General features: G+C 37.4%; 1 protein-coding gene across 1 annotated transcript in view; it reads right to left on the reverse strand.

The window, feature by feature from the left end:
- Nucleotides 1–1626: 1626 nt before the first annotated feature.
- CNOT6 (CCR4-NOT transcription complex subunit 6) overlaps nucleotides 1627–23909 on the reverse strand; it is a 54970-nt gene continuing 32687 nt past the window's right edge. The window contains exons 8-12 of the mRNA XM_070937260.1: nucleotides 17490–17644; nucleotides 14712–14866; nucleotides 12844–13074; nucleotides 9024–9226; nucleotides 1627–5587 (exon numbers count right to left, since the gene is read on the reverse strand). Of these exons, the coding sequence (XP_070793361.1) occupies nucleotides 5375–5587; nucleotides 9024–9226; nucleotides 12844–13074; nucleotides 14712–14866; nucleotides 17490–17644 (957 nt within the window). The 3' untranslated portion in view covers nucleotides 1627–5374. The remainder of the gene's footprint in view (nucleotides 5588–9023; nucleotides 9227–12843; nucleotides 13075–14711; nucleotides 14867–17489; nucleotides 17645–23909) is intronic.

Below are 23909 nucleotides of genomic sequence, written 5' to 3' on the forward strand. Positions count from 1 at the left end.
GTTTTCCCTTGGAAGGAGCAAGCCAACAATGGTTTCCTCTTCCTGTTGGGAAGATATAATATAGAACGAACATCCAACAGGGTCCATTTTCCATCTTTCAAAATTAATCTGTGAAGAGCTTTCTTGCTCCTAATTGATTACTTACAGTTCGAGTTTCCTGGGCTTTGCTGGACTCCATCCTCTATCTAGATTGATAAATTAGGTTTAATTCTTTTGTATCTGAACATTTAGGAGTATTTTTTCCCCCTCTTCACTACATCATCTAGAGTTACATCTACTAAGGTTTCAGAATCACTGATTTAAATCCCAGCAATGTAAACAAAATGCAATTATTTTATCAGAACTTTGACCAGTATCACTAATAAGAGAAAGGAAACAAGATCGCCACGGCAAACCCATTACCAAACAATCATAAAACAATAGAACAATGCATCTAAGTCAGAGTTTTACAAAACGGTATGGCTCAGTAAAGGTATTTGGCAACTTGGAATATGAGTGAAAACATGGTTTAAAAATAATGAATATAAAATTTATCTGTATGTCCCTTAAATTTGGATATAATTGGGGAGAGCAAAACATGTGTCAGCATATCATACACACACAAGGGAGACAGTAAAAAGAGACGGGCAAGAGTTTAACCTCCCTAGAGCCACAAAAGCTATGTCTCTGAGGATGTGGTCTCATGAAATCTACCCACCTAGAGGGAGGAAGGAAGAGCATTAAAACCAGTTATAGAAAAAGACCATCTATATTTACTCAGGATTAGATGTGCAAATACCACACAATAAAGGGCTTGCAGTGGTTTAACATAAGGGTCCTCAACCCCTGGGCTGTGCAAGAAGCGGGCGAGCGGGCTCATGCGCACAGCTCCACTTGTGCAAGTGGCACAAGTGGATTTGCTCTCCCCCCCCTCCGCCAGTCCACAAAGGTGGAAAGGTTGGAGTCTGTTGGTCTAACATTTGGCTAGAAATTGTAGGAAGAGCGGTGAGATCATTCTCATGATCTATGTCTCCAATTTGCTCCTTTACTAGTGACCATATTCAGAAGAGAGGCTGAGACGACAAAATTCATTCATACAAGTTTGATACCAACAGCATCAACTATCACAGCAGAGGTAACAATCCTGTAGGATCAAACATGATTCCAAAGCATGAAGTTCTCAGAAATGTAAATTCTAGATCTTGCAAGTTCCTCACCATAAGACCCTTGAAAGAAACTTGTTCTTCAGACTGAATGAGAGCTCTGACAATATTTCACTGTTCCTGTTCTTGAAAAATATATGCCATTCTATTTGTAGTCAAATAATCAGGTCAACATTTATACTCCTTTTATCAGAGGCACCATAGATATTAAAAAAATGTAATTCCTGGTTTAAGTGGCAAAAATGAAAGGCAAAAAGCAAACAAAATAGAAATGCCATTTCTTTCCGATAGAAATCCAAGGATTCAAAATGTATCTACTTGCATTTTCAGTCTCAATTGCTCTGGTCAATTAAACGGAATTATGGTCTGTCAAAACAGAGATCTTCCTTAAGACAAGATTCACCCTTACTGTAAAAACAACCGAATAATCTAATGAAATTAGATATATTCATACACAGATGAAATATGAAAATTAGACTTCAAGGAGATTTGAAACAGATATTGAATTTATTGGTCAGCTATGAGTAGGAAAATACATTGGTAAAGAAAAAAAAGACAACCCTGTATATAAATATAATACTAGCTAGTTAAAATTTGACCAAGAAGAAAGTTCCACTGAAGAGAACAGTAAAAGCCCTTGTTTACCATCAGACCATATTCAATTTCCCATTTATCATATTGAAGAGCTGCCTATGGACAAATGCAACATTCTTTGAGCTTAGTGCAGATGATGTGCTGGTTTTTTTTTTGTTTGTTTTTTTGTTACACATATGGTAAACAAGAGTTAGTCCAGTGCATTACACGTTATACAGAAGTACTGTGAATAGAGACTATCTAAAATTTAGACACTACTTAAACATACCAAGATTACCTACATTTTAAAGAAGCTTACACAACTGAAAAGTATATCAGGAGTTAACATATATGAAAATACTGTGTCAGGCTGGATGGGAAAATAAAACAGACTCACTACTTAAGCAGTAAATTTGACTTGGAAATTTGCAGTGATTAACTCTGTTGAAAAATGGTAGTGCAATTATTTTGTCTTTGAGTTCTTTGTCCTATGGATGAAGTGAGAACTTGACATCTGAACCTACTATTCTATATTTAAGCCACAGCAAAATTCATATAATTTTATCAGAGATTTACATAAGTGGGTGCAAGTCTGCATTTTGAATGGTTAGTTTTACAATGGAGACTTTGTATGTTTTAAACCCACAAATAAACAGGGACAAAATAATTACACACATACCCTTGATATTTTTCTCGGTGATCTTAACATTTCAAAATCCCTAACGTTGATATTTTCCATTTAAGTTTTGTTAACAACTGAATGTATGCACATTTCAGAACCAAACAGATATATGTAGTTCTTTTCTTAAATTAGGGGACAGGGACAGGACACTTCATGCCCAGCGATGCTCTACGCTTTTGACTTAATATATGTGATTACATTAATAAGAAATACTGAACATATATTATGGCAACATCCAAAGCCACCTTAAGAAAATAAAGTGTTAAAGTTACTGGAAATTAGCATTTTGTGAAGACATCGTTTATTGCATTTTATTTATTAAATATCTGAATTTGTTTGATGCAGAAAATTATTTAAAAATAGTATTACACCTGGTGCAATTAATGTTATTCAGTAAAATTGCAGAATATTTCCTCAAAGTGAGCTTCAATTCATTGCTGCAGGATTTGACCAAAGGTCCACTGATGCCAAAGGGGCTCTATTGTTTCTGAGGAGATTTTATTCTTCATCTTCTTATCCAAACATAGAAAATTAATTTGAGCAGTTTGGAGACTGCAATATGCCCAGGCAAGAATAGAAGAGCACCTGAATAGGCTTCTAAGCACTGAATATGCTACCACAAATTCATACAGATATGTATTTAAGACGAAACAATTAAAGGTGAAAATGGATTTGTAAAGCTTAAACCTTTAAGATTTACCAAGTGCACTCAAGCTCCAAATTAAATGGAAAAAAAAAATCAACTCCTTCCAAGAAATATAAAATGTATAAGTGCTTCCCTTCTATAAAGCTTTCTGGACATACTACTAAATAATCCAGATGATCAGGAAACAAAAGAGTTGCAAAATATGACAAGCTAAATTGGTTCCACTGTCAGAGAAAATTGTCATGACATATATTACCAACACATTGTTAAGGAAAGATGAGTAAAACACCTTTTATTCACACTTTTACAAAATAACCCCAACCAAAAAAAGAACAAAAGAACAAAAAAACCATCACTACTCATTGGATCTACTACATCAATTGTTACCAGCATTCCGATGTACTGATTATAAACTGGACATGTTTGGTATTTGAATAACTAAAAAAAAAAACCCAAACAAACAAAAAACAAAAAAAACCCACAACAACAACGACAAACAGAAAAAAAATCAGGTCCTAGACAAGGATTCAAGATCTCCCCTTTTTCTACTAAAACTTTAAAATGTTTTAAACATGAATTCATTGCAAATTTATTGTTCTCTTCAAAACAAAATGGTTAAGCACTTCTAAGTGCAGATAATTTCCTCTTTATAAAATATTCAATTATTAAGATCCATTTTTATTTTTTAAAAAGTCATTATTTTCAGAATCTCAATACAAGAGCGAGCTTTTATTTCTCTGCCTGCAGTTGAAACAAAAGCAGTTTGACCAAGTTCTTTCTTTATATAAGGTAATATTGAATGTATGCCTACTAAGGATTCGATAAAATTCCCCTTTAGAACAAATTGTGTATGTGTGTGTGTATACAAATACATACACACACGGCTTTCAAATACTAATGGCACTATGTGGGTACACAATTTTATTTTTGTTGACACTTTACAGAAAAGGACTTGGTCACTTTAATGATTGATCTGAAATGTTGTCTAGGGAACCTGTACTGAAAAAGCATTTCTAATTACACTGCTTCATAAAATAGAAGACGGCATACTTAATCTTCAAGGAATGGCGACTGAGGAATACAGTTAAATTGAAAAAGGAATTCACATGATGGTATTTAGTGGGGGAGTGAGGCTAGGAAAGAAACAGCATTATGCAATAACATTGAAAGAAGCAGTGCAGGGGTATCAGAAGCTTAGAATTTGTGTACCCACCATCTGAGCATGTTCATAAAAGTGATATTCCAACGCTTCACAAAAGGAAAACAAAATAGATGCCACAGCTTATACAAAAGTATCTTCATAAAATTTTCACAAAATGTTAACATTATTTTTTAAAAATAAAAGAGGATGCCCAGGTTCCCTCTGCATGCACAGGCAGTGCTAATTGAGAACAAAATCAAGCAGGCACAGTGGAGATAGGAAATTGGTGACTCAACACAGAAACTAAAGAGCTGTACACAATGTTCTGCCCAACCCACTTCTGACAGGAAAAATGCTAGAGTGATCAAACTGATGAGTGCTATCCATCCACAAAAGCCTAATCAGACACTGCTTAGCTTATCTGTTCCAAAAACAAGTGAAAGTTGCCACTTTAAGTTAAAAGAAAGAAAGAAACGGATGCATGTTAACTATGAATTTACCAAATTCAGATTTAAAAGCGGTGTTCTCAATTTTAAAAAATGAAGTAGTACATATGGGCTAAAAGCCCTAACAGTGCAAATCATTAGCAGAGAAAATCTGGTGCAACTTCTTTTACAAGCTGGCCTTTATAACACATGAAACAGATAAAAATTTAGCCTTAGTTTACAATACAATCATTTTCCAAATCTGATTTTTTTTAAAGTACAAAATCTCATAAATCAGGTTTTCTGTTGTTCATATACAATCAATAAAGGCTAAATTCAAATTCTATATTTTACAAACAAACAAGTCTGAAAAAGAAGGGAGTGAAGTATGGAAGAATGGTCTTTTGATTTTTAACTACTGGCCTCAAAAAGTAGTGCTACAGATATCTGTGCAAAAGAGAATTTATTATAGTAATTCCCTATTTTCAAGGCATGAAATATTACATTGGATAAAACAAACAGATTATTGGTAACAAATCTAAGAAAGGTGCCCATGCACCAATCCCTGTCTAACAGTATATAAAGCATGTTGGGCTCAGAATTGTGTGTCTGATAGCACCTGGCTTTTACTATTTCTTTAACAAATTATTAGATTTAAAATTAAGATCATTAAGAAAGATCCCTGTTGGCCATACCTCACTCCTCTATATTCAGATTTTACAATTTTACAAATTACATCGAGGTTGTCCTCTAAAATGTACTTGACTACCTCCTGCTAGGCAGATGGATTCCATTTACCGGGGGCAGGAAAGGCAGCACCAGCTCCAGTTGTGCAAAAAGTGAGAAGTGGTCAGAAGGAATGAGCGGGTGTGGACAGCCACTTATATTGTTCTCTATTAGCCAATGATGATCCAAAGGTCCTAAGATGCCAAGAATATTCAGCTGAGGTTTAGAATAGAAGATGTAATCAATAATACCCTAAAAAAGAGAGAAAGGAACTGCATAAATATCTTTACATTAATAAACTATAGGTTTGTATGAACACATTAATTTCATGTTAAAATATCCACTGGTGTATTTTTAGATGGCTGGCCTATGCAGAGTTCTCAGACATACCTACTCCAATATACATTTTCCTATAGTTTGAAATCAGATGTGGCATTACTACTTCAGTTTCCACTGCTTGTAGCTATCAGGTTGTCACTCCAATCCCCGCTGCCTGTAACATTTAATTTACAGTTCTCTCTATCCACAGCTGATGTGTGCAATAAATCAGCTCACATAACTACCGAATAGGAGAGGTATAAAAATGTAAAAACCATTTAAATATCTGGAACCATGAGCCAGGGAAGATGGCTTTTGCCATGCTTTCTTAGCTACCTGGTGTAACATATGCAGCATCAGAATGACTACCACTACATGTGTGAGTGGGCTGAAATACAGGACTTTGATAGGGGACATTTTAAAATGATCTATTGTCTCATATTTGTGATATTAAGAAATGGCCCCTGGTCCCAACTTCAGGAGATGAATTTGATTAATTACCTTCTGATCAAAAGATAGATCCACAATGAGAGAAAAACTGTTGTTTGCAGGAAAACAAGATCAGGTTTATGGCACCATAAAATATGGTGTGATATTTTGGTGTGAAGAGAAGAAAATAAGCTATAGTTACCACAGATGATACTGAAGTTACATAAACTCAGTTGTGAAACTAGTGGGATAGCTATCTATAGCGATGGCAATGGTTACGATATCCTTTTTCAAAAAGATAAAAAAACACAATGTCTAGACAAAAAAGGAGAGGTGATGTAAGAGTAGCCATAGAATCTGAATTGGTTTGACACATTCACGTAATCTCAAAAGATGGCGTGTGAGATCCATAACTAAGGCCTTCAGAATTAGTGAGGCTTATTGTTCCCAGAGGCAGAACAGAAATCTTCATTCTACTGGTTTAGAAGAAGTCCAATTCTACTTCTTAGGACAGAATATGACATTTTCAAAATGCTTAGAACTAAAATGTACACAATCCCATAGCCCTGGCTATGCTGGTTGGGGCCTAAACATCTGGAGAACACCAGATTGCTTAGCTACGGAAAATTCTAGACTCTAGGTGAGACAATGGAGGCTAAATTAATTCCCCATTTGCCAGACATCTTTCATAGTATACTAGTACCAGTAGTTCTTGGAAATACCAATAATTTAGCCAATGTACATAATAAGAATATTGCCTTGAACTAATACAACAGAAAAAACGTTCATCTTATTCAGAATCCAGTATCTGAACCTTGCTGAGCCAAGGTTTTTTTTTTCCAAAATCAGTATAGGAAAGGAGAAGAGACATGAGAGAAGCAATGATGAGATAATATGAAGTAAGAGTATTAGCTATAAATAGATTTCCTAATCTGGAGTTTATATATTCAAAAAATTAATATACTCTCATCCACTTAATGGCTTTGGGCAGCTTACAAAGGTGTGCTTAAAAACAAAAATATTAAACAAACTCCTAACATTAGAATACTGGTGGTCTGGCTAGCTATCTGTTTTAGAAGAGTAAAATAGATAACAGGACACTAAATCATATGATCTGGTTCCGATCCATTGTCATCAAATTTTGGTTTAATATTCATTAAATTTGTAATTGTACTGTTACAAACTTCAATGTAATTTAAAACTGGAAATATATTCTTGAATTGTACATACACACAAAATGTAAGTTCTCCCTGTATGAAGAATTACTGATTTTGAGCTTTGGAGTGGAGCAGCAACAAACAATATCTCTTCATGTTGTAAAAACAATGTGACCTCCGATTTGCAACTTTGGATTGTCAATATGTGTTTGTTGTGTGATTGCGAGCTGGCTATTTATCAATGCAATGAAAATCCTGATATTATTCCATGGGGTCAAATTTTAATGACATATTTAAAAATTGGGCTAATTGTCCTGGCTGATTTGGCAGGGCAGGACATTCTCTAGATCAGTGGTCTCCAACCTTTTGGGCTCCAGGGACTAGTTCCGTGGAGAGAGGTTTTTCCGCAGACTGGAAGGGTTTCATGTGTTGTCTGCATCCCATAGATGGGGCTTTGTTTGCACAGCCTTGTTTCTGATGTGCCCGGTTTGGTGCCGGTCCACAGACCTGGGGTTGGGGACCCCTCCTCTAAGTACCTTCAACTAAGGAGTATTGGCTAGAGGAGCCCAAGACAGCCTTTTTTGCTGTGGCACCCACTGTTTGGAACATCATTCTCACATATTAGATTGGCTCTGGCTTTTTGTAAAACCTTGAAATCTTGGCTTTGGAGCCTAGCCTGGTGCCCTGGGCATGTATTACGACCTATCGCTTGGCTGTGTGAATGATTGGTTAGATTATGCTGGCTGCTGTGAATTTTATTTATTTATTATATTGAATATTTTATGCATTTTATTTGTTTTATTGCAACCTGCCTAGAATCACATAAAAGTGAGATTCACAGCTATATAAATTGAAGAAATAAAAGGTTTTAAATGTACATAACATGTTTTGGTCATTTCCTTACTTGTGGGGTATTTTCACCCAATTCCCCCCCTTTTTAACATTATACCCTGTTTTTAAAAGCAAATAAAAACTCAGGTATTTTCTGAGCCCCCTCTAAGCTGTAATAAGAAAGGAGCTTGCTTCATCTCCTGAGGCCATCTGTTATATCTACAGAAAGCAGAATTAATCGCTAGTGTCAAATGTATCTCTGGCAAGATAAGCAGTAAGTGCTTCTTTGAGGTCAATAGGAGATGAGTCACCAAAGCCAAGTCTCTCTCGCCAGGCAGGGACAGGTCTGATTTATCAGATGAAAATGATAAAAGATCCACATGGTCACTGATGTTATATGATTGTTTCTTCATCAATGATGAATCAAATAGGATAATCTCAAGCCGTCCCTGATCCTTAAGAATAAATGCCATCCCACTCCACTCATAGTAAGTGTTTCTTCAAAATTGTAAATCCATCTCCCACATTCAGTAACAAATATGTCTTGTCCTGGTTTAGTTTCAGTTTGTTCTCCCAAACAACCTGGAAATGCTCAAGATTTTCTGAGATGTCCTGAATTTACAGAACAATAAAAATAAACCAATGTTACCAACAACTAGATCTAATCCTATGATGATCATTTCCAGAAACTTTATATACATATGAAATAACAGAACCTTAGGGGACACTTCTAGATAATTACAACAGAAAATTATTTCTTTCTTTCTTTTCAATTTCCAAAGCCCTGCACATTCTCAGCCTGTACATCCCTAATTCCTACCATAATTGACTTCACATTTCATAATGTTTCTGGATTCGGTTTTCCACGCTAAACTACATAAACCTTAAAGCAACATTAGTGCAATGGGAATTTGTTTTAAGGAGTCATAATCTCTGTATAAAATCAATCTTACCTTGAAATCAAATGTGTAATTTGTGTAAGGCATTAAACCATTCTCATAGGCACTCTTCAACTTGAAACCATGAGTAATCCTTCCATTAGTAGTTCCATTTTTCCCATTATAACTGAAGTTAGTGAGACTCTCATTATATCTCAGTTCCTTGAAATCTTTATGATTTGTTTCTACGCCACCAGTGCTCAAATATTCAACCACACCTATTACAATGTAAATTAACAAAAGAACTATTAATAAAAAAGCAAATTTGTTCATTTCAGTACTATTGCTCCATTGTGGCCAAAGGAAAATATTACCATGTATTTCATTTTTATGCTGCTTTTATTTTACCAGCTTATCATATTTTTTGTTTTCTATACGACAATAAGGATTAAGTATATGATTTGGACCAAATCAACTAAATTAAAGACACAATGATGTTCTACGTGTTTGTGAGCCAAAGGTTAATAAAACGAGCCTAACTGCACCACTGGTAGTCATTGACTTACAACCATTCATTTATTAACCGTTTGTAGTTACAAAGGTATTGAAAAAGTAATTTATACTTAAAAAAATGTAGCATCTCCATGGACATATAATCAAAATTCAGACGATTGGCAACTGGCATGTATTTGTGACAATTGCAGTGAACCAGGATTATGTGATCACCTTTTGCAACTTTCTGACAAGCAAAATCAATAGAGAAGCCAGACTGACAGTTGTTAAGTTACCATGTTACTAACTTAACTGTAGTGATTCACTTAACAGCTGTGACAAAAAAGGTTGTAAAATGGAGCAAAACTCACTTAACAACTGCCTTGTTTAGCAATGGAAATGTTGGGCTCAATTGTAGACATAAATCAAGTACTACCTGTACTTAGCATTCATATCGAATTTCAGTTTTCAAAATTCTTTCACTTCACCAATACTGTAATGCTTTACTGAAGGTCAGTATTATTCTATTCTATTCTATTCTATTCTATTCTATTCTATTCTATTCTATTCTATTCTATTCATTTATTCATTTATTCATTTATTTATTTATTTATTTATTTAATTTATATCCCGCCCCTCTCCCCGAAGGGACTCAGGGCGGTGAACAGCCAAGAATTAAAATAACATACAATATAAAAGTTAAAATAATTAAAAATAAATTAAATTAAATGGCCGCCCCAATTTAAAACCCCTAGCAATACAATTAAAAAACTAACCCATAAAACCTATTCAGGCCAGGCCGGCTTGCTGAAATAAAAACGTCTTCAAGGCCTTACAAAAAGTGCGGAGATCTGGGAGCAGCCGTATTCCGGGAGGTAGCTCGTTCCAGAGGGCGGGTGCTCCCACAGAGAAGGCTCTCCCCCTGGGGGCCGCCAGCCGACATTGCTTGACCAACGGCACCTTGAGGAGGTCCTCTCTGTGAGAGCGTATTGGCCGGTGGGAGGTTATCGGTAGCAGAAGGCGGTCTCGTAAATACCCTAGCCCTAAACCATGGAGCTCTTTAAAGGTGAGAACCAACACCTTGAAGCGCACCCGGAAGACCACCAGGAGCCAGTGCAGCATGCGCAGGAGAGGTGTTATATGGGAGTGCCTTGTCGCTCCCGTGATCACCCGCGCGGCTGCATTCTGGACCAGTTGGAGCCTCCGGGTGCTCCTCAAGGGGAGCCCCATGTAGAGAGCATTAGCGTAGTCCAGGCGAGAAGTGACGGGAGCATGAGTGACTGTGCATAAGGAATCCCGACTCAGAAAGGGGAGCAACTGGCGTATCAGGCGAACCTGATAAAAAGCCCCCCTGGCCACAGCCGTCATATGCTCTTCTAAAGACAGCCGTGTGTCCAGGAGGACGCCCAAGTTGCGAGCCCCCTCTGTGGGGGTTAATGACTCGCCCCCAATAGCCAGCGATGGCGCCAGCTGGCTATATCGGGATGCCGGTATCCACAGCTACTCGGTCTTGGAAGGGTTGAGTCGAAGCCTGTTCTTCCCCATCCAGACCCGCACGGCCTCCAGACACTGGGACATCACTTCAAGGGCATCGTTGGAGTGGTTTGGGGTGGAGATGTACAGCTGAGTGTCATCAGCGTACAGATGGCATCGCACTCTAAATCCACGGATGATCTCACCCAGCGGCTTCACATAAATGTTGAACAGGAGTGGCGAGAAGACCGACCCTTGTGGCATCCCACAAACAAGGCGCCTCGAGGTCGACCTCTGCCCCCCTGCCAACACAGACTGCGACCGGTCGGAGAGATAGGAGACAACACGGTGCCTCCCACCCCCAATCCCTCCAGCCGGTGCAGCATGATACCATGGTCGATGGTATCAAAAGCCGCTGAGAGATCTAATAGGACCAGAACAGAGGAGCAACCCCTGTCCCGAGCCCTCCAGAGATCATCAACCAACGCGACCAATGCTGTTTCCGTGCTATACCCAGGCCTGAAGCCAGACTGGCACGGATCTAGATAGACGGTTTCATCCAGGTACTGGGGGAGCTGTTGTGCAATCACACTCTCAACAACCTTCGGAATAAAGCGAAGGTTGGAGACAGGACGGTAGTTAGCCATAACAGCCGGATCCAGAGAAGGCTTCTTAAGGAGGGGCCTCACCACCGCCTCTTTCAAAGCAGGCGGCAGGAAACCCTCTCCCAAAGAAGCATTTATAATCCTCTGGAGCCAGCCTCGCTTAGCCTCCCGTGTAGCCAGTACCAGCCAGGAGGGACACGGGTCCAATAAACATGTGGTTGCGTTTAACCTCCCCAGAATCCTGTCCACGTCCTCAGGAGTCACAGGATCAAACTCGTCCCAGATAACATTCTCAAGACCCGCCTCAGCCACCCCGCCGGAATCTACCCAGTCAGAGTCCAAGCCTTCCCGAATCTGAGTGATTTTATCATGCAGATACTGTGCAAAATCCTCAGCCTGCCCTTGCAAGGGGTCCTCCCGCGCTCCCTGATGTAGGAGGGAGCGGGTCACTCTAAACAAGGCAGCTGGGCGATTATCTGCCGATGCAATAAGAGCGGAAAAGTAATCACACTTTGCCGCTTTTATTGCCACTAAATAGGTCTTAATATGAGACCTAATTAGTGTTCGACTGGATTCGGAGCGACTGGCCCTCCAACCACTCTCTAGGCTACATATGGGAGATTAGAAAAATTTCCAGCAGGTGTAGTGAGATTGAATTGAAACTAAATTTATTACATGTATTAGTTAAGGTGCTGGACTCGGACTAGAGAGACCTAGATTCAAGTCACCCTTGGCCATGGAAGCTCATTATGCCACTTTGGGAGAGTCATTTGGGGTCACCAAGTTAACTGACAATATTATTACTGTGGGGAAAACTGAAGGAGGAATAGTTATGTATGTCACCTTGAATATCTGTGGAGGAAAAGTGGAACAAAAATCTAATACAAAATGCTAAATCCATAAAAAGCTTTACACACCCATCCTCAATTAAATGCCCTCTTAACTCAGAACCTGAACAAGTGATGGTCAAGCAAAGACTTTAGAGTGCTTTGGATCTTTGCGACACATAATTTTGAATTTTGAACCATGTACAGTACAACTATTAGGGCACCTCTTACATTTTAATTTTGTACTCCATCCTCTGCCTTTTTTTATTCTTTAGAAGTAATTGAACCTGAATTCAGAACTGATCATTTCTGCACAACAGTGTGCTCAAGAAGAGCTTAGCAGCTTGAAGTTTCTGAAGTCCTAATTAACAGCAAGGAATCCATCCTACACTTTCAGAGGTATTTCAGTAAATAAAATCTAAACTCTTTTAGACTGTACAAAAAATTAATGAGTAATATCATTATTCTAATAATTAATTAGAATATGTATCTGCTTACCAGAATCTGGCAAGGAATTCAAATCTGCACACAGTACAAGTGGAATTGTTGCATGTTCCCCCGAAGCACTAGGTCTGAGATTCCGTGAGGCTTTGTCAATTATGTTCTTTACTTCAGAAAGGAACATCATGGTCTGAACCAACTTCACATCAGAATATTCTGGGTCCCAGTGCATGTGTGCATTTGCTACCAGAATCAGCTGTTTATCCATTACAGAGTGTGGCTTGCCAGCTAAAAACAAACAAACAAACAAACATATACAATGTGGCAAGAATGGAATTGCACTGTATGAATCTCAATGGTTAATTCACTGTAGCCTACTTCTGGGCAACTAAATTAGAGATTGTCAATGGAAATTAACCAGGATTCATTAGCCTAGCTAGCCATTTTACCATTTAAAAAGAAAAATTAGCTCAATATCATTTTTGTTGGCATTATTACATTACTAACACAAAAACAAAAAGCCACGAAGATAGTCTACACACAAATTGTGTTACTTTAAAACAACTACTGCTGCTATCTATAACTATGTAGCCAAGATGATCCTTTAGTCTTTGTACTGTCTGCTCAGAAAATTAGAAGCAACATGTAATAATTTTGTAAATGGAAAAAACCCAAAGAAACTTAGGCCTAACCAGTAATTATACACCCTCTAAGGGCCCGTAGCAATAGAAAAGGACCGCAGCATATCTTTAACCTGACCCTCATTGTTGCTTGAACTCTCTATCTTCTAATGTAACTTCTACATTTTCTCTTCATAGAGGCTCCCTACATGAACAGAAATATGAGAATATCAGATCTCTAAGTCACACAGCGACTCCCATGAATAGACAATGGTCTCCCTTGCAGAAGAGATACCTTCACAATTAAAAAAGAAAGTGCCATGTTACTTAGAGGCAGGGCTAAATGCTAATAAACTGTTCTACAACTGTTTTTATTCAAGTTGCCCCTTTGTGTGAATAACTAAAGAATCTGTTGTAGTACTATCAAAGAAATCTGTTCTCCTGTAACAGTACAAGGGATCAGCGTTTTTTATAAAGCAATTCAAAAGTGGCCTCCTTACATAGTTACATGAAATACTGTATATAAGTCCATTTTTAGTGTTTAACATATGATCTAATTTTCATTAGACATTAACAAAACATACACAGAAATATGAAAAGATGACATGAAAAGCAAGCTGTAATAACTCACAGAAATATTCATATTACATTTTTATTTTCAATTTTGACATCAAAGGGTCTTTTGTACTGCAAAAATCAGATGTAGAGCCACCTCTTGTGTACTAAGTAAGATTGTCAGTTGTAGCTGGGTCAGATAAAATATTTTTCTTTGGTACAAGAACTGAAGGTTTGCTCTTTTAGTAATATTGAAAGCTAGGAAATTCTGATATGTAAAGAACAGGGGTTTTTTTCACTTCCAACTAGCCATGTTGAAAATAGGAGTACAGGTAGTCCTCATTTAGTGACTGCCTTGTTTAGTGACTGTTCACAATTGCAATCATAATTGCAAACAAAAAAAAAGTTTCTAGACATTTACAGGCCTAGAAAGGGGAGGGGGAGCAAAAGATTGTAAACACAGTTGCAGTTTCACTTAAAAACTGTGTTACTGAACAACTGATTTGCCAGTCACAATTGTGGTTGTCAAATGAGGACTGCCTGAAAGGGCTAGAACTAGAAAAGTATTATAAAATAAATTTTCATTCTTAAATCAATCACAACATAGAAAGCTTTTAAGTGTCACTGATTAGTCATCCATCTTTGTTTTTTTTACAGCCCTTCTGAATGATTTTTCCCTCCCAAAGTAGGTGTGTGTGTGTATATGAAATGAGTCAATCCAATCTACTACTGGATTAACAACAAACTTACATGACATTTCTATTAACTCCTTTCGCAGTTCTAACAGCACAGCAACCCCAATGTTGTCTTTTGTCATGACTCTGTTCAGCATTGCTTCAGATCCTTCGGAGTTTGCCATAGCCAATTGGTTAAATTCAACAGTATGTTTTTGAACCAAGGTGAACCTTAAAAGAACATGGCAGAAACAAAGACGTCATTTCCCATTTTTTAAAAAAATTATACTTGACGCATCTTATTTACTTAAGAACAGGCTTTTTAAAATATAGAAATGATATATTGAAACGTAGTATCTATTTAATACAGACAATGCAATGGCGTAATAGTTAAATGTATTTAATGTAGACAGAGCAATGAAGTGATAGCTTATGCCATATATAAGTAAAGGTCACTCAGGCCAAATTTCTGAGTAGGCAAAAAAGAGCAATTCATTGGCAGAATGAAACAAATAACAAGGTTAACAACATATGTACTGAGATGTCAGCATTTGGCTGCTAGCATTCATTTCCAATCTATATAATTTTTTAAAGGAGCTTTATGCCAATGTATGCTGTAAATAGCCTCTCTAACAAGGAAGTCTGGGGTTTTGCTCAAATTTAATAAAGTTAATAAAGTAAAAAACAAAAACAAGTAGTGTACTGGCAAACCAGTTCCATATTATTGCCAAGAAAACAACTTGGTATATCCATGAAATCATTAAGAGTTGAAGAAGACGCTACTTTACTTATTCCTACTAAAAGAAGACCAAACTAAATTGTAGTCTAGTCCAAACTAAAAAAATGCTACGTTTATAATTGTTATAATTGTAACAGCTGATGTATATATAGTCTTCTTTAAAAATAGAAGCACTTCATTTTGCAAATAATGTTATCTTGAATTCATCGTTTGAGAACCAAGTGAATTTTAAAATGTTACAGAATTATTTTAGTGAATCCTTCAAAATAATACTTAGTGAATGCTAGTGCTTCAGTACTATATAATGCAGCGGGATGAACTCAATATATTAATTCACTTAAGATTCAGTATATTGATAGCTTCAGAATCAAGGTAAAATATAATTTAGTGATTTGGAAATTTATTGGTGGCAGCAATTACACCAAAAGTTCTTTTTAAAATCAGTTGCATTTTGCCAAAACAGATAATACCCTTTAAATATAAAGGGTATTTCATACAGCTTATTTATTTATTAGATTTATAGGCTGCCTTTTGACCTCAAATAGCAAATACAACATTTCCTCACATCATTTTTCCAACAACAATCACAACCTTCCAATAGAATGGATTGAGACAATGTGAGTGGCCCAAAGACACCCAAAGAATCTCCAGGGCTAAGGATGGGCTTCACTGGATCTTCCAGATCCTGATGTGGTATACTTTAACCAGTACACGTAGTCCTTGACTTACAACAGTTTGTTTAGTGACCATTCAAAGTTACAATGGCACTTAAAAAGTGTCTTATGACCATTTTTCACACCTATGACTTTTACTGCTTCCCCATGGTCACATGATCAAAAGTGAACTGCTTGGCAACTGGCATGTATTTATGATGGTTGCAGTATCCAGGAGTCATGTGATCACCTTTTAAGACCTTCTGACAAGCAAAGGGGGAAGCCAGATTCACTTAACAATAATTTCACTAACTTAACAAGTGCAGTGATTCACTTAAATATGGCAAGTAAGCTCGTAAAACGGGGCAAAATTCACTTAACAAATGTCTCACTTAGCAACAGAAATTTTGGGCTCAATTGTGGTCATAAGTCAAGGACTACCTGTATACCACACTGATTTTTATTAAAATTGACAGTAAGTTAAAAACCTGTAACTGTTTAAGCATCATGTCTCATATTGTGCATTGAGAGAGTGAGATAAGTGAAAGAGAAGACAATTGCTTAAGATTGTCTGGCAATCTTATCGTGATGGTTTTTTATATTTATTTGTTTGTATCCCACCCTTTATTAATTTTACAAATAAATTTACAAATAATTCAAGGTGACAAACAAAGATGCCTCAATTCATAGCTCAGTCAAAGTTTTTATGCTACACCAGGACTATGTTGTAACTTCAACATAGGATATCTAAGATAAATATTCATATTCTTTCACTTACAAATACACATTTATGTCAAGCACAAACTACAAAGAAAACAAAAAAACTGCTTTCAACCAGTATACTAAACAATTCTAAACATCTGAATCTACATGGAAAAAAAATCAATACTGATTCTTCAATAGCAATCAAATCCCCTTGCTATTATGAAAATAATGCTGAAGAAACTGGTGTGCAAAATATTTGACGCCAACAGTTTCAAGTGCCAAACACCTCATTAAAATATGAAGTGCTCCATCTTGAATGGAGAGCAGGCTGTTTTGTATTGCTCTGAAGTATTTTGAGCTCAAATTAATTCTGTTCTCTTGTTTGCAACAGTCCCCAAACACTTTGAAACACTTCAGGTATGCCCATCTCATACCTGAAACAGGTATTTCACAATCTTGTGTGGGGCCATTTTGCACTCAACATGGGTGTTTCAGATTTGAGGTAACTCAGATTGAAATGTATTTTACATTCTTACTTTAAAATCCACAGCCCCCTTTCTTCATACCACATTAATGAACAGTTTTGCTGTTAACGGCTGAGGTATTACAAGATTCTTAAATCAGTAACTTATAAAAAGACCTTTTAATGCAAAGTAACTAAAGCTAAAGCTAAAGAAATAGCTTTTGTTGCAAGGGGAAAACTTGATTTTGTTATGCAAGTTAATGCATGTGATCCAGGGAAAAAGCGTTTGCTTACTTTTCTGTCTTAAAAAATATTGCACAACCATCAACATGTTTTCTTTCTTGTTCAGACATTGTCCTAGCTCTGGATTTTGGACTAAAGAATCCATTGTACCCACGTTCTTTCAATTCTGCTAGGAAAAAACTGTAGTACTGCTCGGTTTCAACCTCCTAAAATATAAGAAAGCAAATAATTAGTTAAATACAATATATTCATTTGTAATTATTACAAAGATTTGAATATCATCCAATTCCGAAAAAACTCCAGGTAGTTTACAAAGTAATAATGAAAACATCACATTCAAAAACACCCACAAAACAAAAATCACATTAACTGAAAACTGTTGACTGAAAACCAGCAAAACATTAAAATATACCCTTCTCCCAAAAGGCAGTCCAATACCAACATGAATGGCTTTGTGAAAGTAAGCTGTTCCATAACCTTGGGACTGCCATGATCAAGAAGAACTACTTGTCAAATGCAGGAAATGAGGAATCCAGGCAGTTCAAATCGTTTATTATATGTTAATGGGGTCTACAAGAATCTGAATTACTAACAGTCAAAGCAAACTAGTGGTAGATAAGAGTCAATGGACTGGATTTAGATCACTTGTGGGCATGAAGGGACTCGAGATTGATGACGTTTGACCTCTCCTTTGGGCTCAACCTGGTCATCTCCTACATCACCTCTCTTTACTTCTTGTAGACTGTATGCATGTATTCCTGGAATGAATAGACAGAATGGTTTGATTCTTACTATAATAGATGGCTGTGAAAATACATGAGAACTGAATCATGAATGATTTTATAGGCTGAAGACTGCAGTATGCATTGGAACTAGAAATCTACTAGTAACCACTGAATTTATGGAAGCATCAGATGTTATAGTCCTAAAGTTGCTAGATTTTGCCAAAAGCTATGTTTTCAGCCAACTGCAGTTTCTGAATTATCTTCAAACACAGACCCATTGTAATAGTGTAAATACAGCATTATGGGAGCAGAAGGCACAGCTTAAGGGCTTCGTAACTCAGAAGCTACCATAACAGAAGTGCCAGACAAAGCTGGGCAAAGACTCCCATGGTCATGGCCTCTTTTTTTTTAACTCAAGCAGAAGTTGCAAGTTTAGGAAACCGCTCAAGTCGTAGACCTGTTCCTTCAGATCTAAACCAATTACTTATAGTATCTGATGATAACCAGACCAACTGAAAGAGCGGGACCAAGTTGTGTCAGTCAGCAAAATGTTTGCACATTTCCTTGTCTGATCCTTAAACACCTGAACCTTAAGCACTTGAACTTCCAGTTGTGTAGATTCAAAGGCTGGCTCTTATGATTTAAAGTAGGCAAATGATAAAAAAGTAGTTTAGCCAGTTTGCAAAATAAGATGTTATTCCTGTGGATGTATGCTATATTTACATTTGTAGCCCATAGAATTTTATATTGTTAATAGCAAAGTAGTTTATGCATGGCTGCAGCTTTTTTACCATATAGAAGATTTTGGGTTAATGGCACAAAATAAGGCTTGACTTAAGCACTGGTATAAAAACTTGGCATGGAACAAGCACTCTTTCTAGCCTTCTAGCACTGAAAGAGTGACCAGTTGCCCAGATTATGCCTGAGGCAGGCCTGGAGCATAGAATCTCCTGCATGTCTAGTCCAGTGCCTTTAACCATTACATCAAACTGGTTCTCATGTGAATGGGATTTCATGTTCCAAAATAAAATGTTTGTGCAATGCATAAAGCTGGGGATGTGGTTCAGGACAAATGAGTTAATTTGTTGGCAAGCATGAGGAAGGTATAAAGTGTACCATTTTAGAAAAAAGTATCAACACTTTTGTTCAACAACTTTGGATTTGATAAGTCAATAATGAAGAACAGATACACTTTTCCGGGGTCTAGGTAGTAGAAATAAAAGCTTTGTGCATTTCCTTGGTTGGTCTCTGACAAGAGCTAATAGCACTTCTGAGCTGCTTGTAAGTATTCCAGGTTACAATGACCTGTTCCAACTTCAACAAGGTTTTGAGCTTCTTCCAGTAAATGCCTCCAAGTTTCAAAGGCTACATAATAGCCAAGAGTTTCTTGTCCCAGACAATATAGTGCGATTTTGATAAATTTAATTTTATCTAGTTACAGGCTAGATACAGGGAAGTAAGGTCTGTATTTTTGCTGTAGCTCGTAACCAAATAACCTTTGGAGTCCTTGGAGCTCTCTCAGCTTGGTCGTCTGCTTGCTTGCAAATGTTTCATTACCCATCTAGATAACATCATCAGTTCTTAGTGACATTACCTAGTCAGGTAATAAAATGTCTGCCAGTAAACAACCAAGCTCAGAGAGCACTAAGGACTCCACAGTTCTACCCTGAGCTACATATATTATCTTGTAGTTGAAATAACATTTATTATGATATCAGAATCATTAGTTTCTATTGCAAATGGTTCAGCAGAGTTAGGATGTTGGAAGATATGCTGGGTGGAGAAGGATTCATTTAGTTCTTGGAAACCTTACTGCATGGGGTGTACCATCTGGATGGTGCACTTTTTCAGAGATGGTAGGTTGAAGAAGTCGAGAGTTCTGAAAAGTTCAAAATGAAGGTTTCAGCAAATGTGAGGTCAATGAAATTCCTGAAGGATCCAGAATCAATCATGGCTTTAGTCTGAAACTTTACAGACAGGATCAAATGGACCTAGCTGAATGGCCCCAATTTCCTGATCTAGTCAGCTATACTCAAACATGGTAGAATGTGATTTCTTTGGCTGTACATATGGCATATAGACATGTTCTTGCATATTGTTTATTTTCCAGATATAAATGAGACCAGCTTCTGATTATTTGAATGAATTTTTCAAACAGATCTTTGGGATCTAAAAGGAGAATGTATCCAAGGGAGAGCTGGATGGGATAATCCTCTGTATTGTTGGAAGCATCCATCAATAGACAGGTATAAATGAATCAGGTCTTGCAGAGAGATCGGGCACTTTACTCTGGCCAACCCAGCCAGATCCCAGTCAATCTTTTCTGCAACTGGTCCATTCCAGCTATTTCATTCCACTTCAATTTTTGTGAGAGGAAGCTCCAGTCATTTGCATAATGACTGACCAGCTTCCCTGTCAGTGTCAATTTCAATTTGAAATGATTGATAATCTCACTATAATTAAACAATGAAGCTATGGAGGTATAACCCATTTTGTTACTGAACTAGATACCCTGTTTCCCCAAAAATAAGACATCCCTTAATAATAAGCCCAGTCGGGCTTTTGAGTGCGTGTGCTAAAATAAGCTCCCCTTCCCAAAAATAAGTGCTCCCCCGAAAATAAGTCCTCCCTGAAAATATTTACTGCATGTGCAGCCGGTCCCCACCATTTCCTCTGGTTAGGGTTAGGGAGACAGATCTGGAAATCAGGTAAGACAGCAAGAGGAGCCCTGTCTTGCTCCATGTTCCCCAAAATAAGACCTCTCTGAAAATAAGGTCAAGCTCTTATTTCAGGGTTCAAAAAAATAATAAAAAGACAGGGTCTTATTTTCAGGGAAACATCAGCTTGAAAATGGTGCATGGGAGGTTTTCAAGGCACAAACTCATATATAAATTGCACTGGGCTAAAAAGGCTAAAGCATTCTCAGGCACTACTGCAGGGCATTTTTAAAATGGTGCTGGTACATTCTATATTGTACAGCTTGTATGATCAGATGAAATGCTTTGTTTTCAATTGTCAACGATTAAAGGAGTTACTTTCAATCTGTCTTGTGCTGCCAACTGCACATTTATAGCCAGCTTTGATACAAACTCAAGGTCTTTATTGTAGTCATAAATCCTTAACTACGGTGGCATAAACGCATTGCAAACAGCAGACTTTCTACTTAGAGAACGAAAACATGACAACTAACTGTAGTCCAGAGAGCGGAAAAAAGGCCAAGTCAGAAGTGTTCCTAGAATGATCCGGTTTTATAATTCATCCAGATAATCCAAAGAAGCATTAATATATGATCACATGCGTGCAGATTGACAGGGGGCCGTGGGTGTGGGTGGGTGGGTGTAATTGTCAAGTTTCCTTTCCATAGCCCTTACTATCATCTTGATTAATTTGCTGAGCCATACTTCTTTCTTTCAGTGTGATGTGACTTCATTTGGTCTTCTCTTCGTAATTTCGGATGCATTGCTGGGTTTGAGGAGTTTGCCTAACTCAGGCTCTGGATCAGCTGATTCAGCTGCACTGTGTCTTCTTAGAAATCTCTTCAGCTAATTCCTGTACGTAGTATAGCCTCAGGGTCAGTGGTTTAGCTCTTCAGCTTCTGAAACTGAAGACTCAGACTAATTCCTAACACTAAAAGATCTATCTAATAGGAGTTAGGCAGGTGTGCTCTCTTCATTGAAGTCTGTAGAAGTCCATCAGCCAGAACAGTCTTAGTCTCCAGTCCAAGTCTGAATCTTGATTCTAAGGGATCCAGTCAGTCCACTTTAGAACAATTTGCAACTGAAGCCCCATCAAAATCTTCTCCTAAAAGAAGTTGAGTAATATGACCGGTTGAGAGTCATCTTAAGAACAGGCAACCCAACCCCTCTTTCACTTACTTCCTCTATCAAAGAGGCATTAATAATATCCTGAATCCATTCCCCTTCACCCCCCTCCTGGTTGCCTAAAGTACCTAAGGGGGTGTGGATTCATCCCACAAGTTTCACCACAAAGTATCTTTTACACTTTCTTGTGGTCCATAAGGTCAGAAGATAATATTGCCAAGACATTGCTGCAATATCATCTGCATATGGTCTGGGAAATACTGAAAGACTAAAAATTCTTAGATCAAATACTCCTGTTGGATAGTACACCAGCAACAGCCCTAAAGTGTGCCCAACTTCAGATATAGAAACTGACACTCAAGTTACTGCCAAATTGGAATAAAATCCTTAGCAGCACGAGTCTTCTATTTTTAAGTATTCTGACCATATGAAATAATGAAACTTTGGGGCTTGTGTCTGTTCCCTCATGGTTCCAGAGTAGATGGAACAGATTTATGTGCTGAATGCTACCTACTATTAAAACTGCAGAAAACTGGGCCTATTCAATATTATTAATAGCATAAATTCCTGCGGGAAACAATGGAAATATTTCTCTTATCTAACTGAAAAATTAGATTAAATTAGAATGTACTATCAAACCTGACAGTTGTCTTTTCAAGTTCTTTAAATAAACCTTTTCAGTTAATAGAGTACTGAAAGTGCACAACTCTTTAAAATGTCTTTCAATTAATTAATCCGCACTTTGATTTGGGTTTTTTTTTTTAAATAATCCCTTTATCTGATTTTAGCAGTTACTGTTCCTTCCTCCTTCCTTTCCTTCCATAGCCTTATACCACACGCAAGCATAACAAAAGCAACTTTGTTATTCCCATTGCTGGCTGCAGAAATAATTGAACACATATCATTAACTTTACAAGATATCAAAGTACACACACACACACCCATATACATCAAGATTCAACAAACCAAAGCACTGTCTATATGTCAAGACAACTAATGTGAACATTTCTATATAAAGTATAGGCACGCATATACCTTTGCAATACTTATCTGCAAAACACATCAGAGCTCTCTCTCTCCTACATGAACTCTATTTCCCCATAGTAAAGTCGCTGTGTTTTTTTTTAATGGCAGGAACTTGGTAGGCTGCCAGGCATGAAGCTTTGAGCAGGTTTCTTCTGTCTGATCATGTGTTTAATTGTATTCCCAGCCCCCACCCTGAGTCTAAAGCATTAATAGCTAGGGCATGACTGGCTAGACTGGAAAATGGCTGGAGAAAAGAACGCAATTACAACACAAAACTATTGCCCAATTATACTGCTCCGAACAGACAAAACCCTCAAAACTAGCTCTTGAAACCAGTGTTCTATTACATGAAGTTTGCAATTGAATAATTTTGCTCCTCTCTAGTGACAGCCTCTGTAAGGAAAATAAAGTTATACAGGACTCGTCCATTAGACTTTATTTCCTAATTTTAGACAAATTCTTCAGCAAATTACTTGGTATTTTTTGATGTTTTGGCACTATTCAAATAACTTGAGAGCCGAAGAATGTAGAAATATTTAAATTTCACATAAATTGCTATAAGGAAATGCTATATAACTGTCCCAAAATTAAGTTATGACACTATGGTTTAAACCAGAGGCATCCACAGGATCCAGAACTTTCATCAAAATGACAAAAGCTGTCGCACTGTTTGCATTAATACTTTCATGCAGCTTACGTACAAAAGGTCAGAGCTTATTTTATATCAGTGCATCATCCCTTTCCCCAGTCCCCTCTGGATGCTTTTAGTTTAAACCAAACACGAGCCCTAAGAGTGATAGATAATTGAATTACATATAGACCAGGAGTATCAAACTCGATTTCATTGAAGGCCTCATCAGGGTTGTGTTTGACCTCAGGGGGGAGGGGGGGCAGGGGGG

This window comes from Pituophis catenifer, unplaced genomic scaffold (genome assembly GCF_029215685.1).
Source record: "Pituophis catenifer annectens isolate HBS135680 unplaced genomic scaffold, rPitCat1.0.hap2 SCAF_2, whole genome shotgun sequence".
Lineage (NCBI taxonomy): Eukaryota > Metazoa > Chordata > Lepidosauria > Squamata > Colubridae > Pituophis > Pituophis catenifer.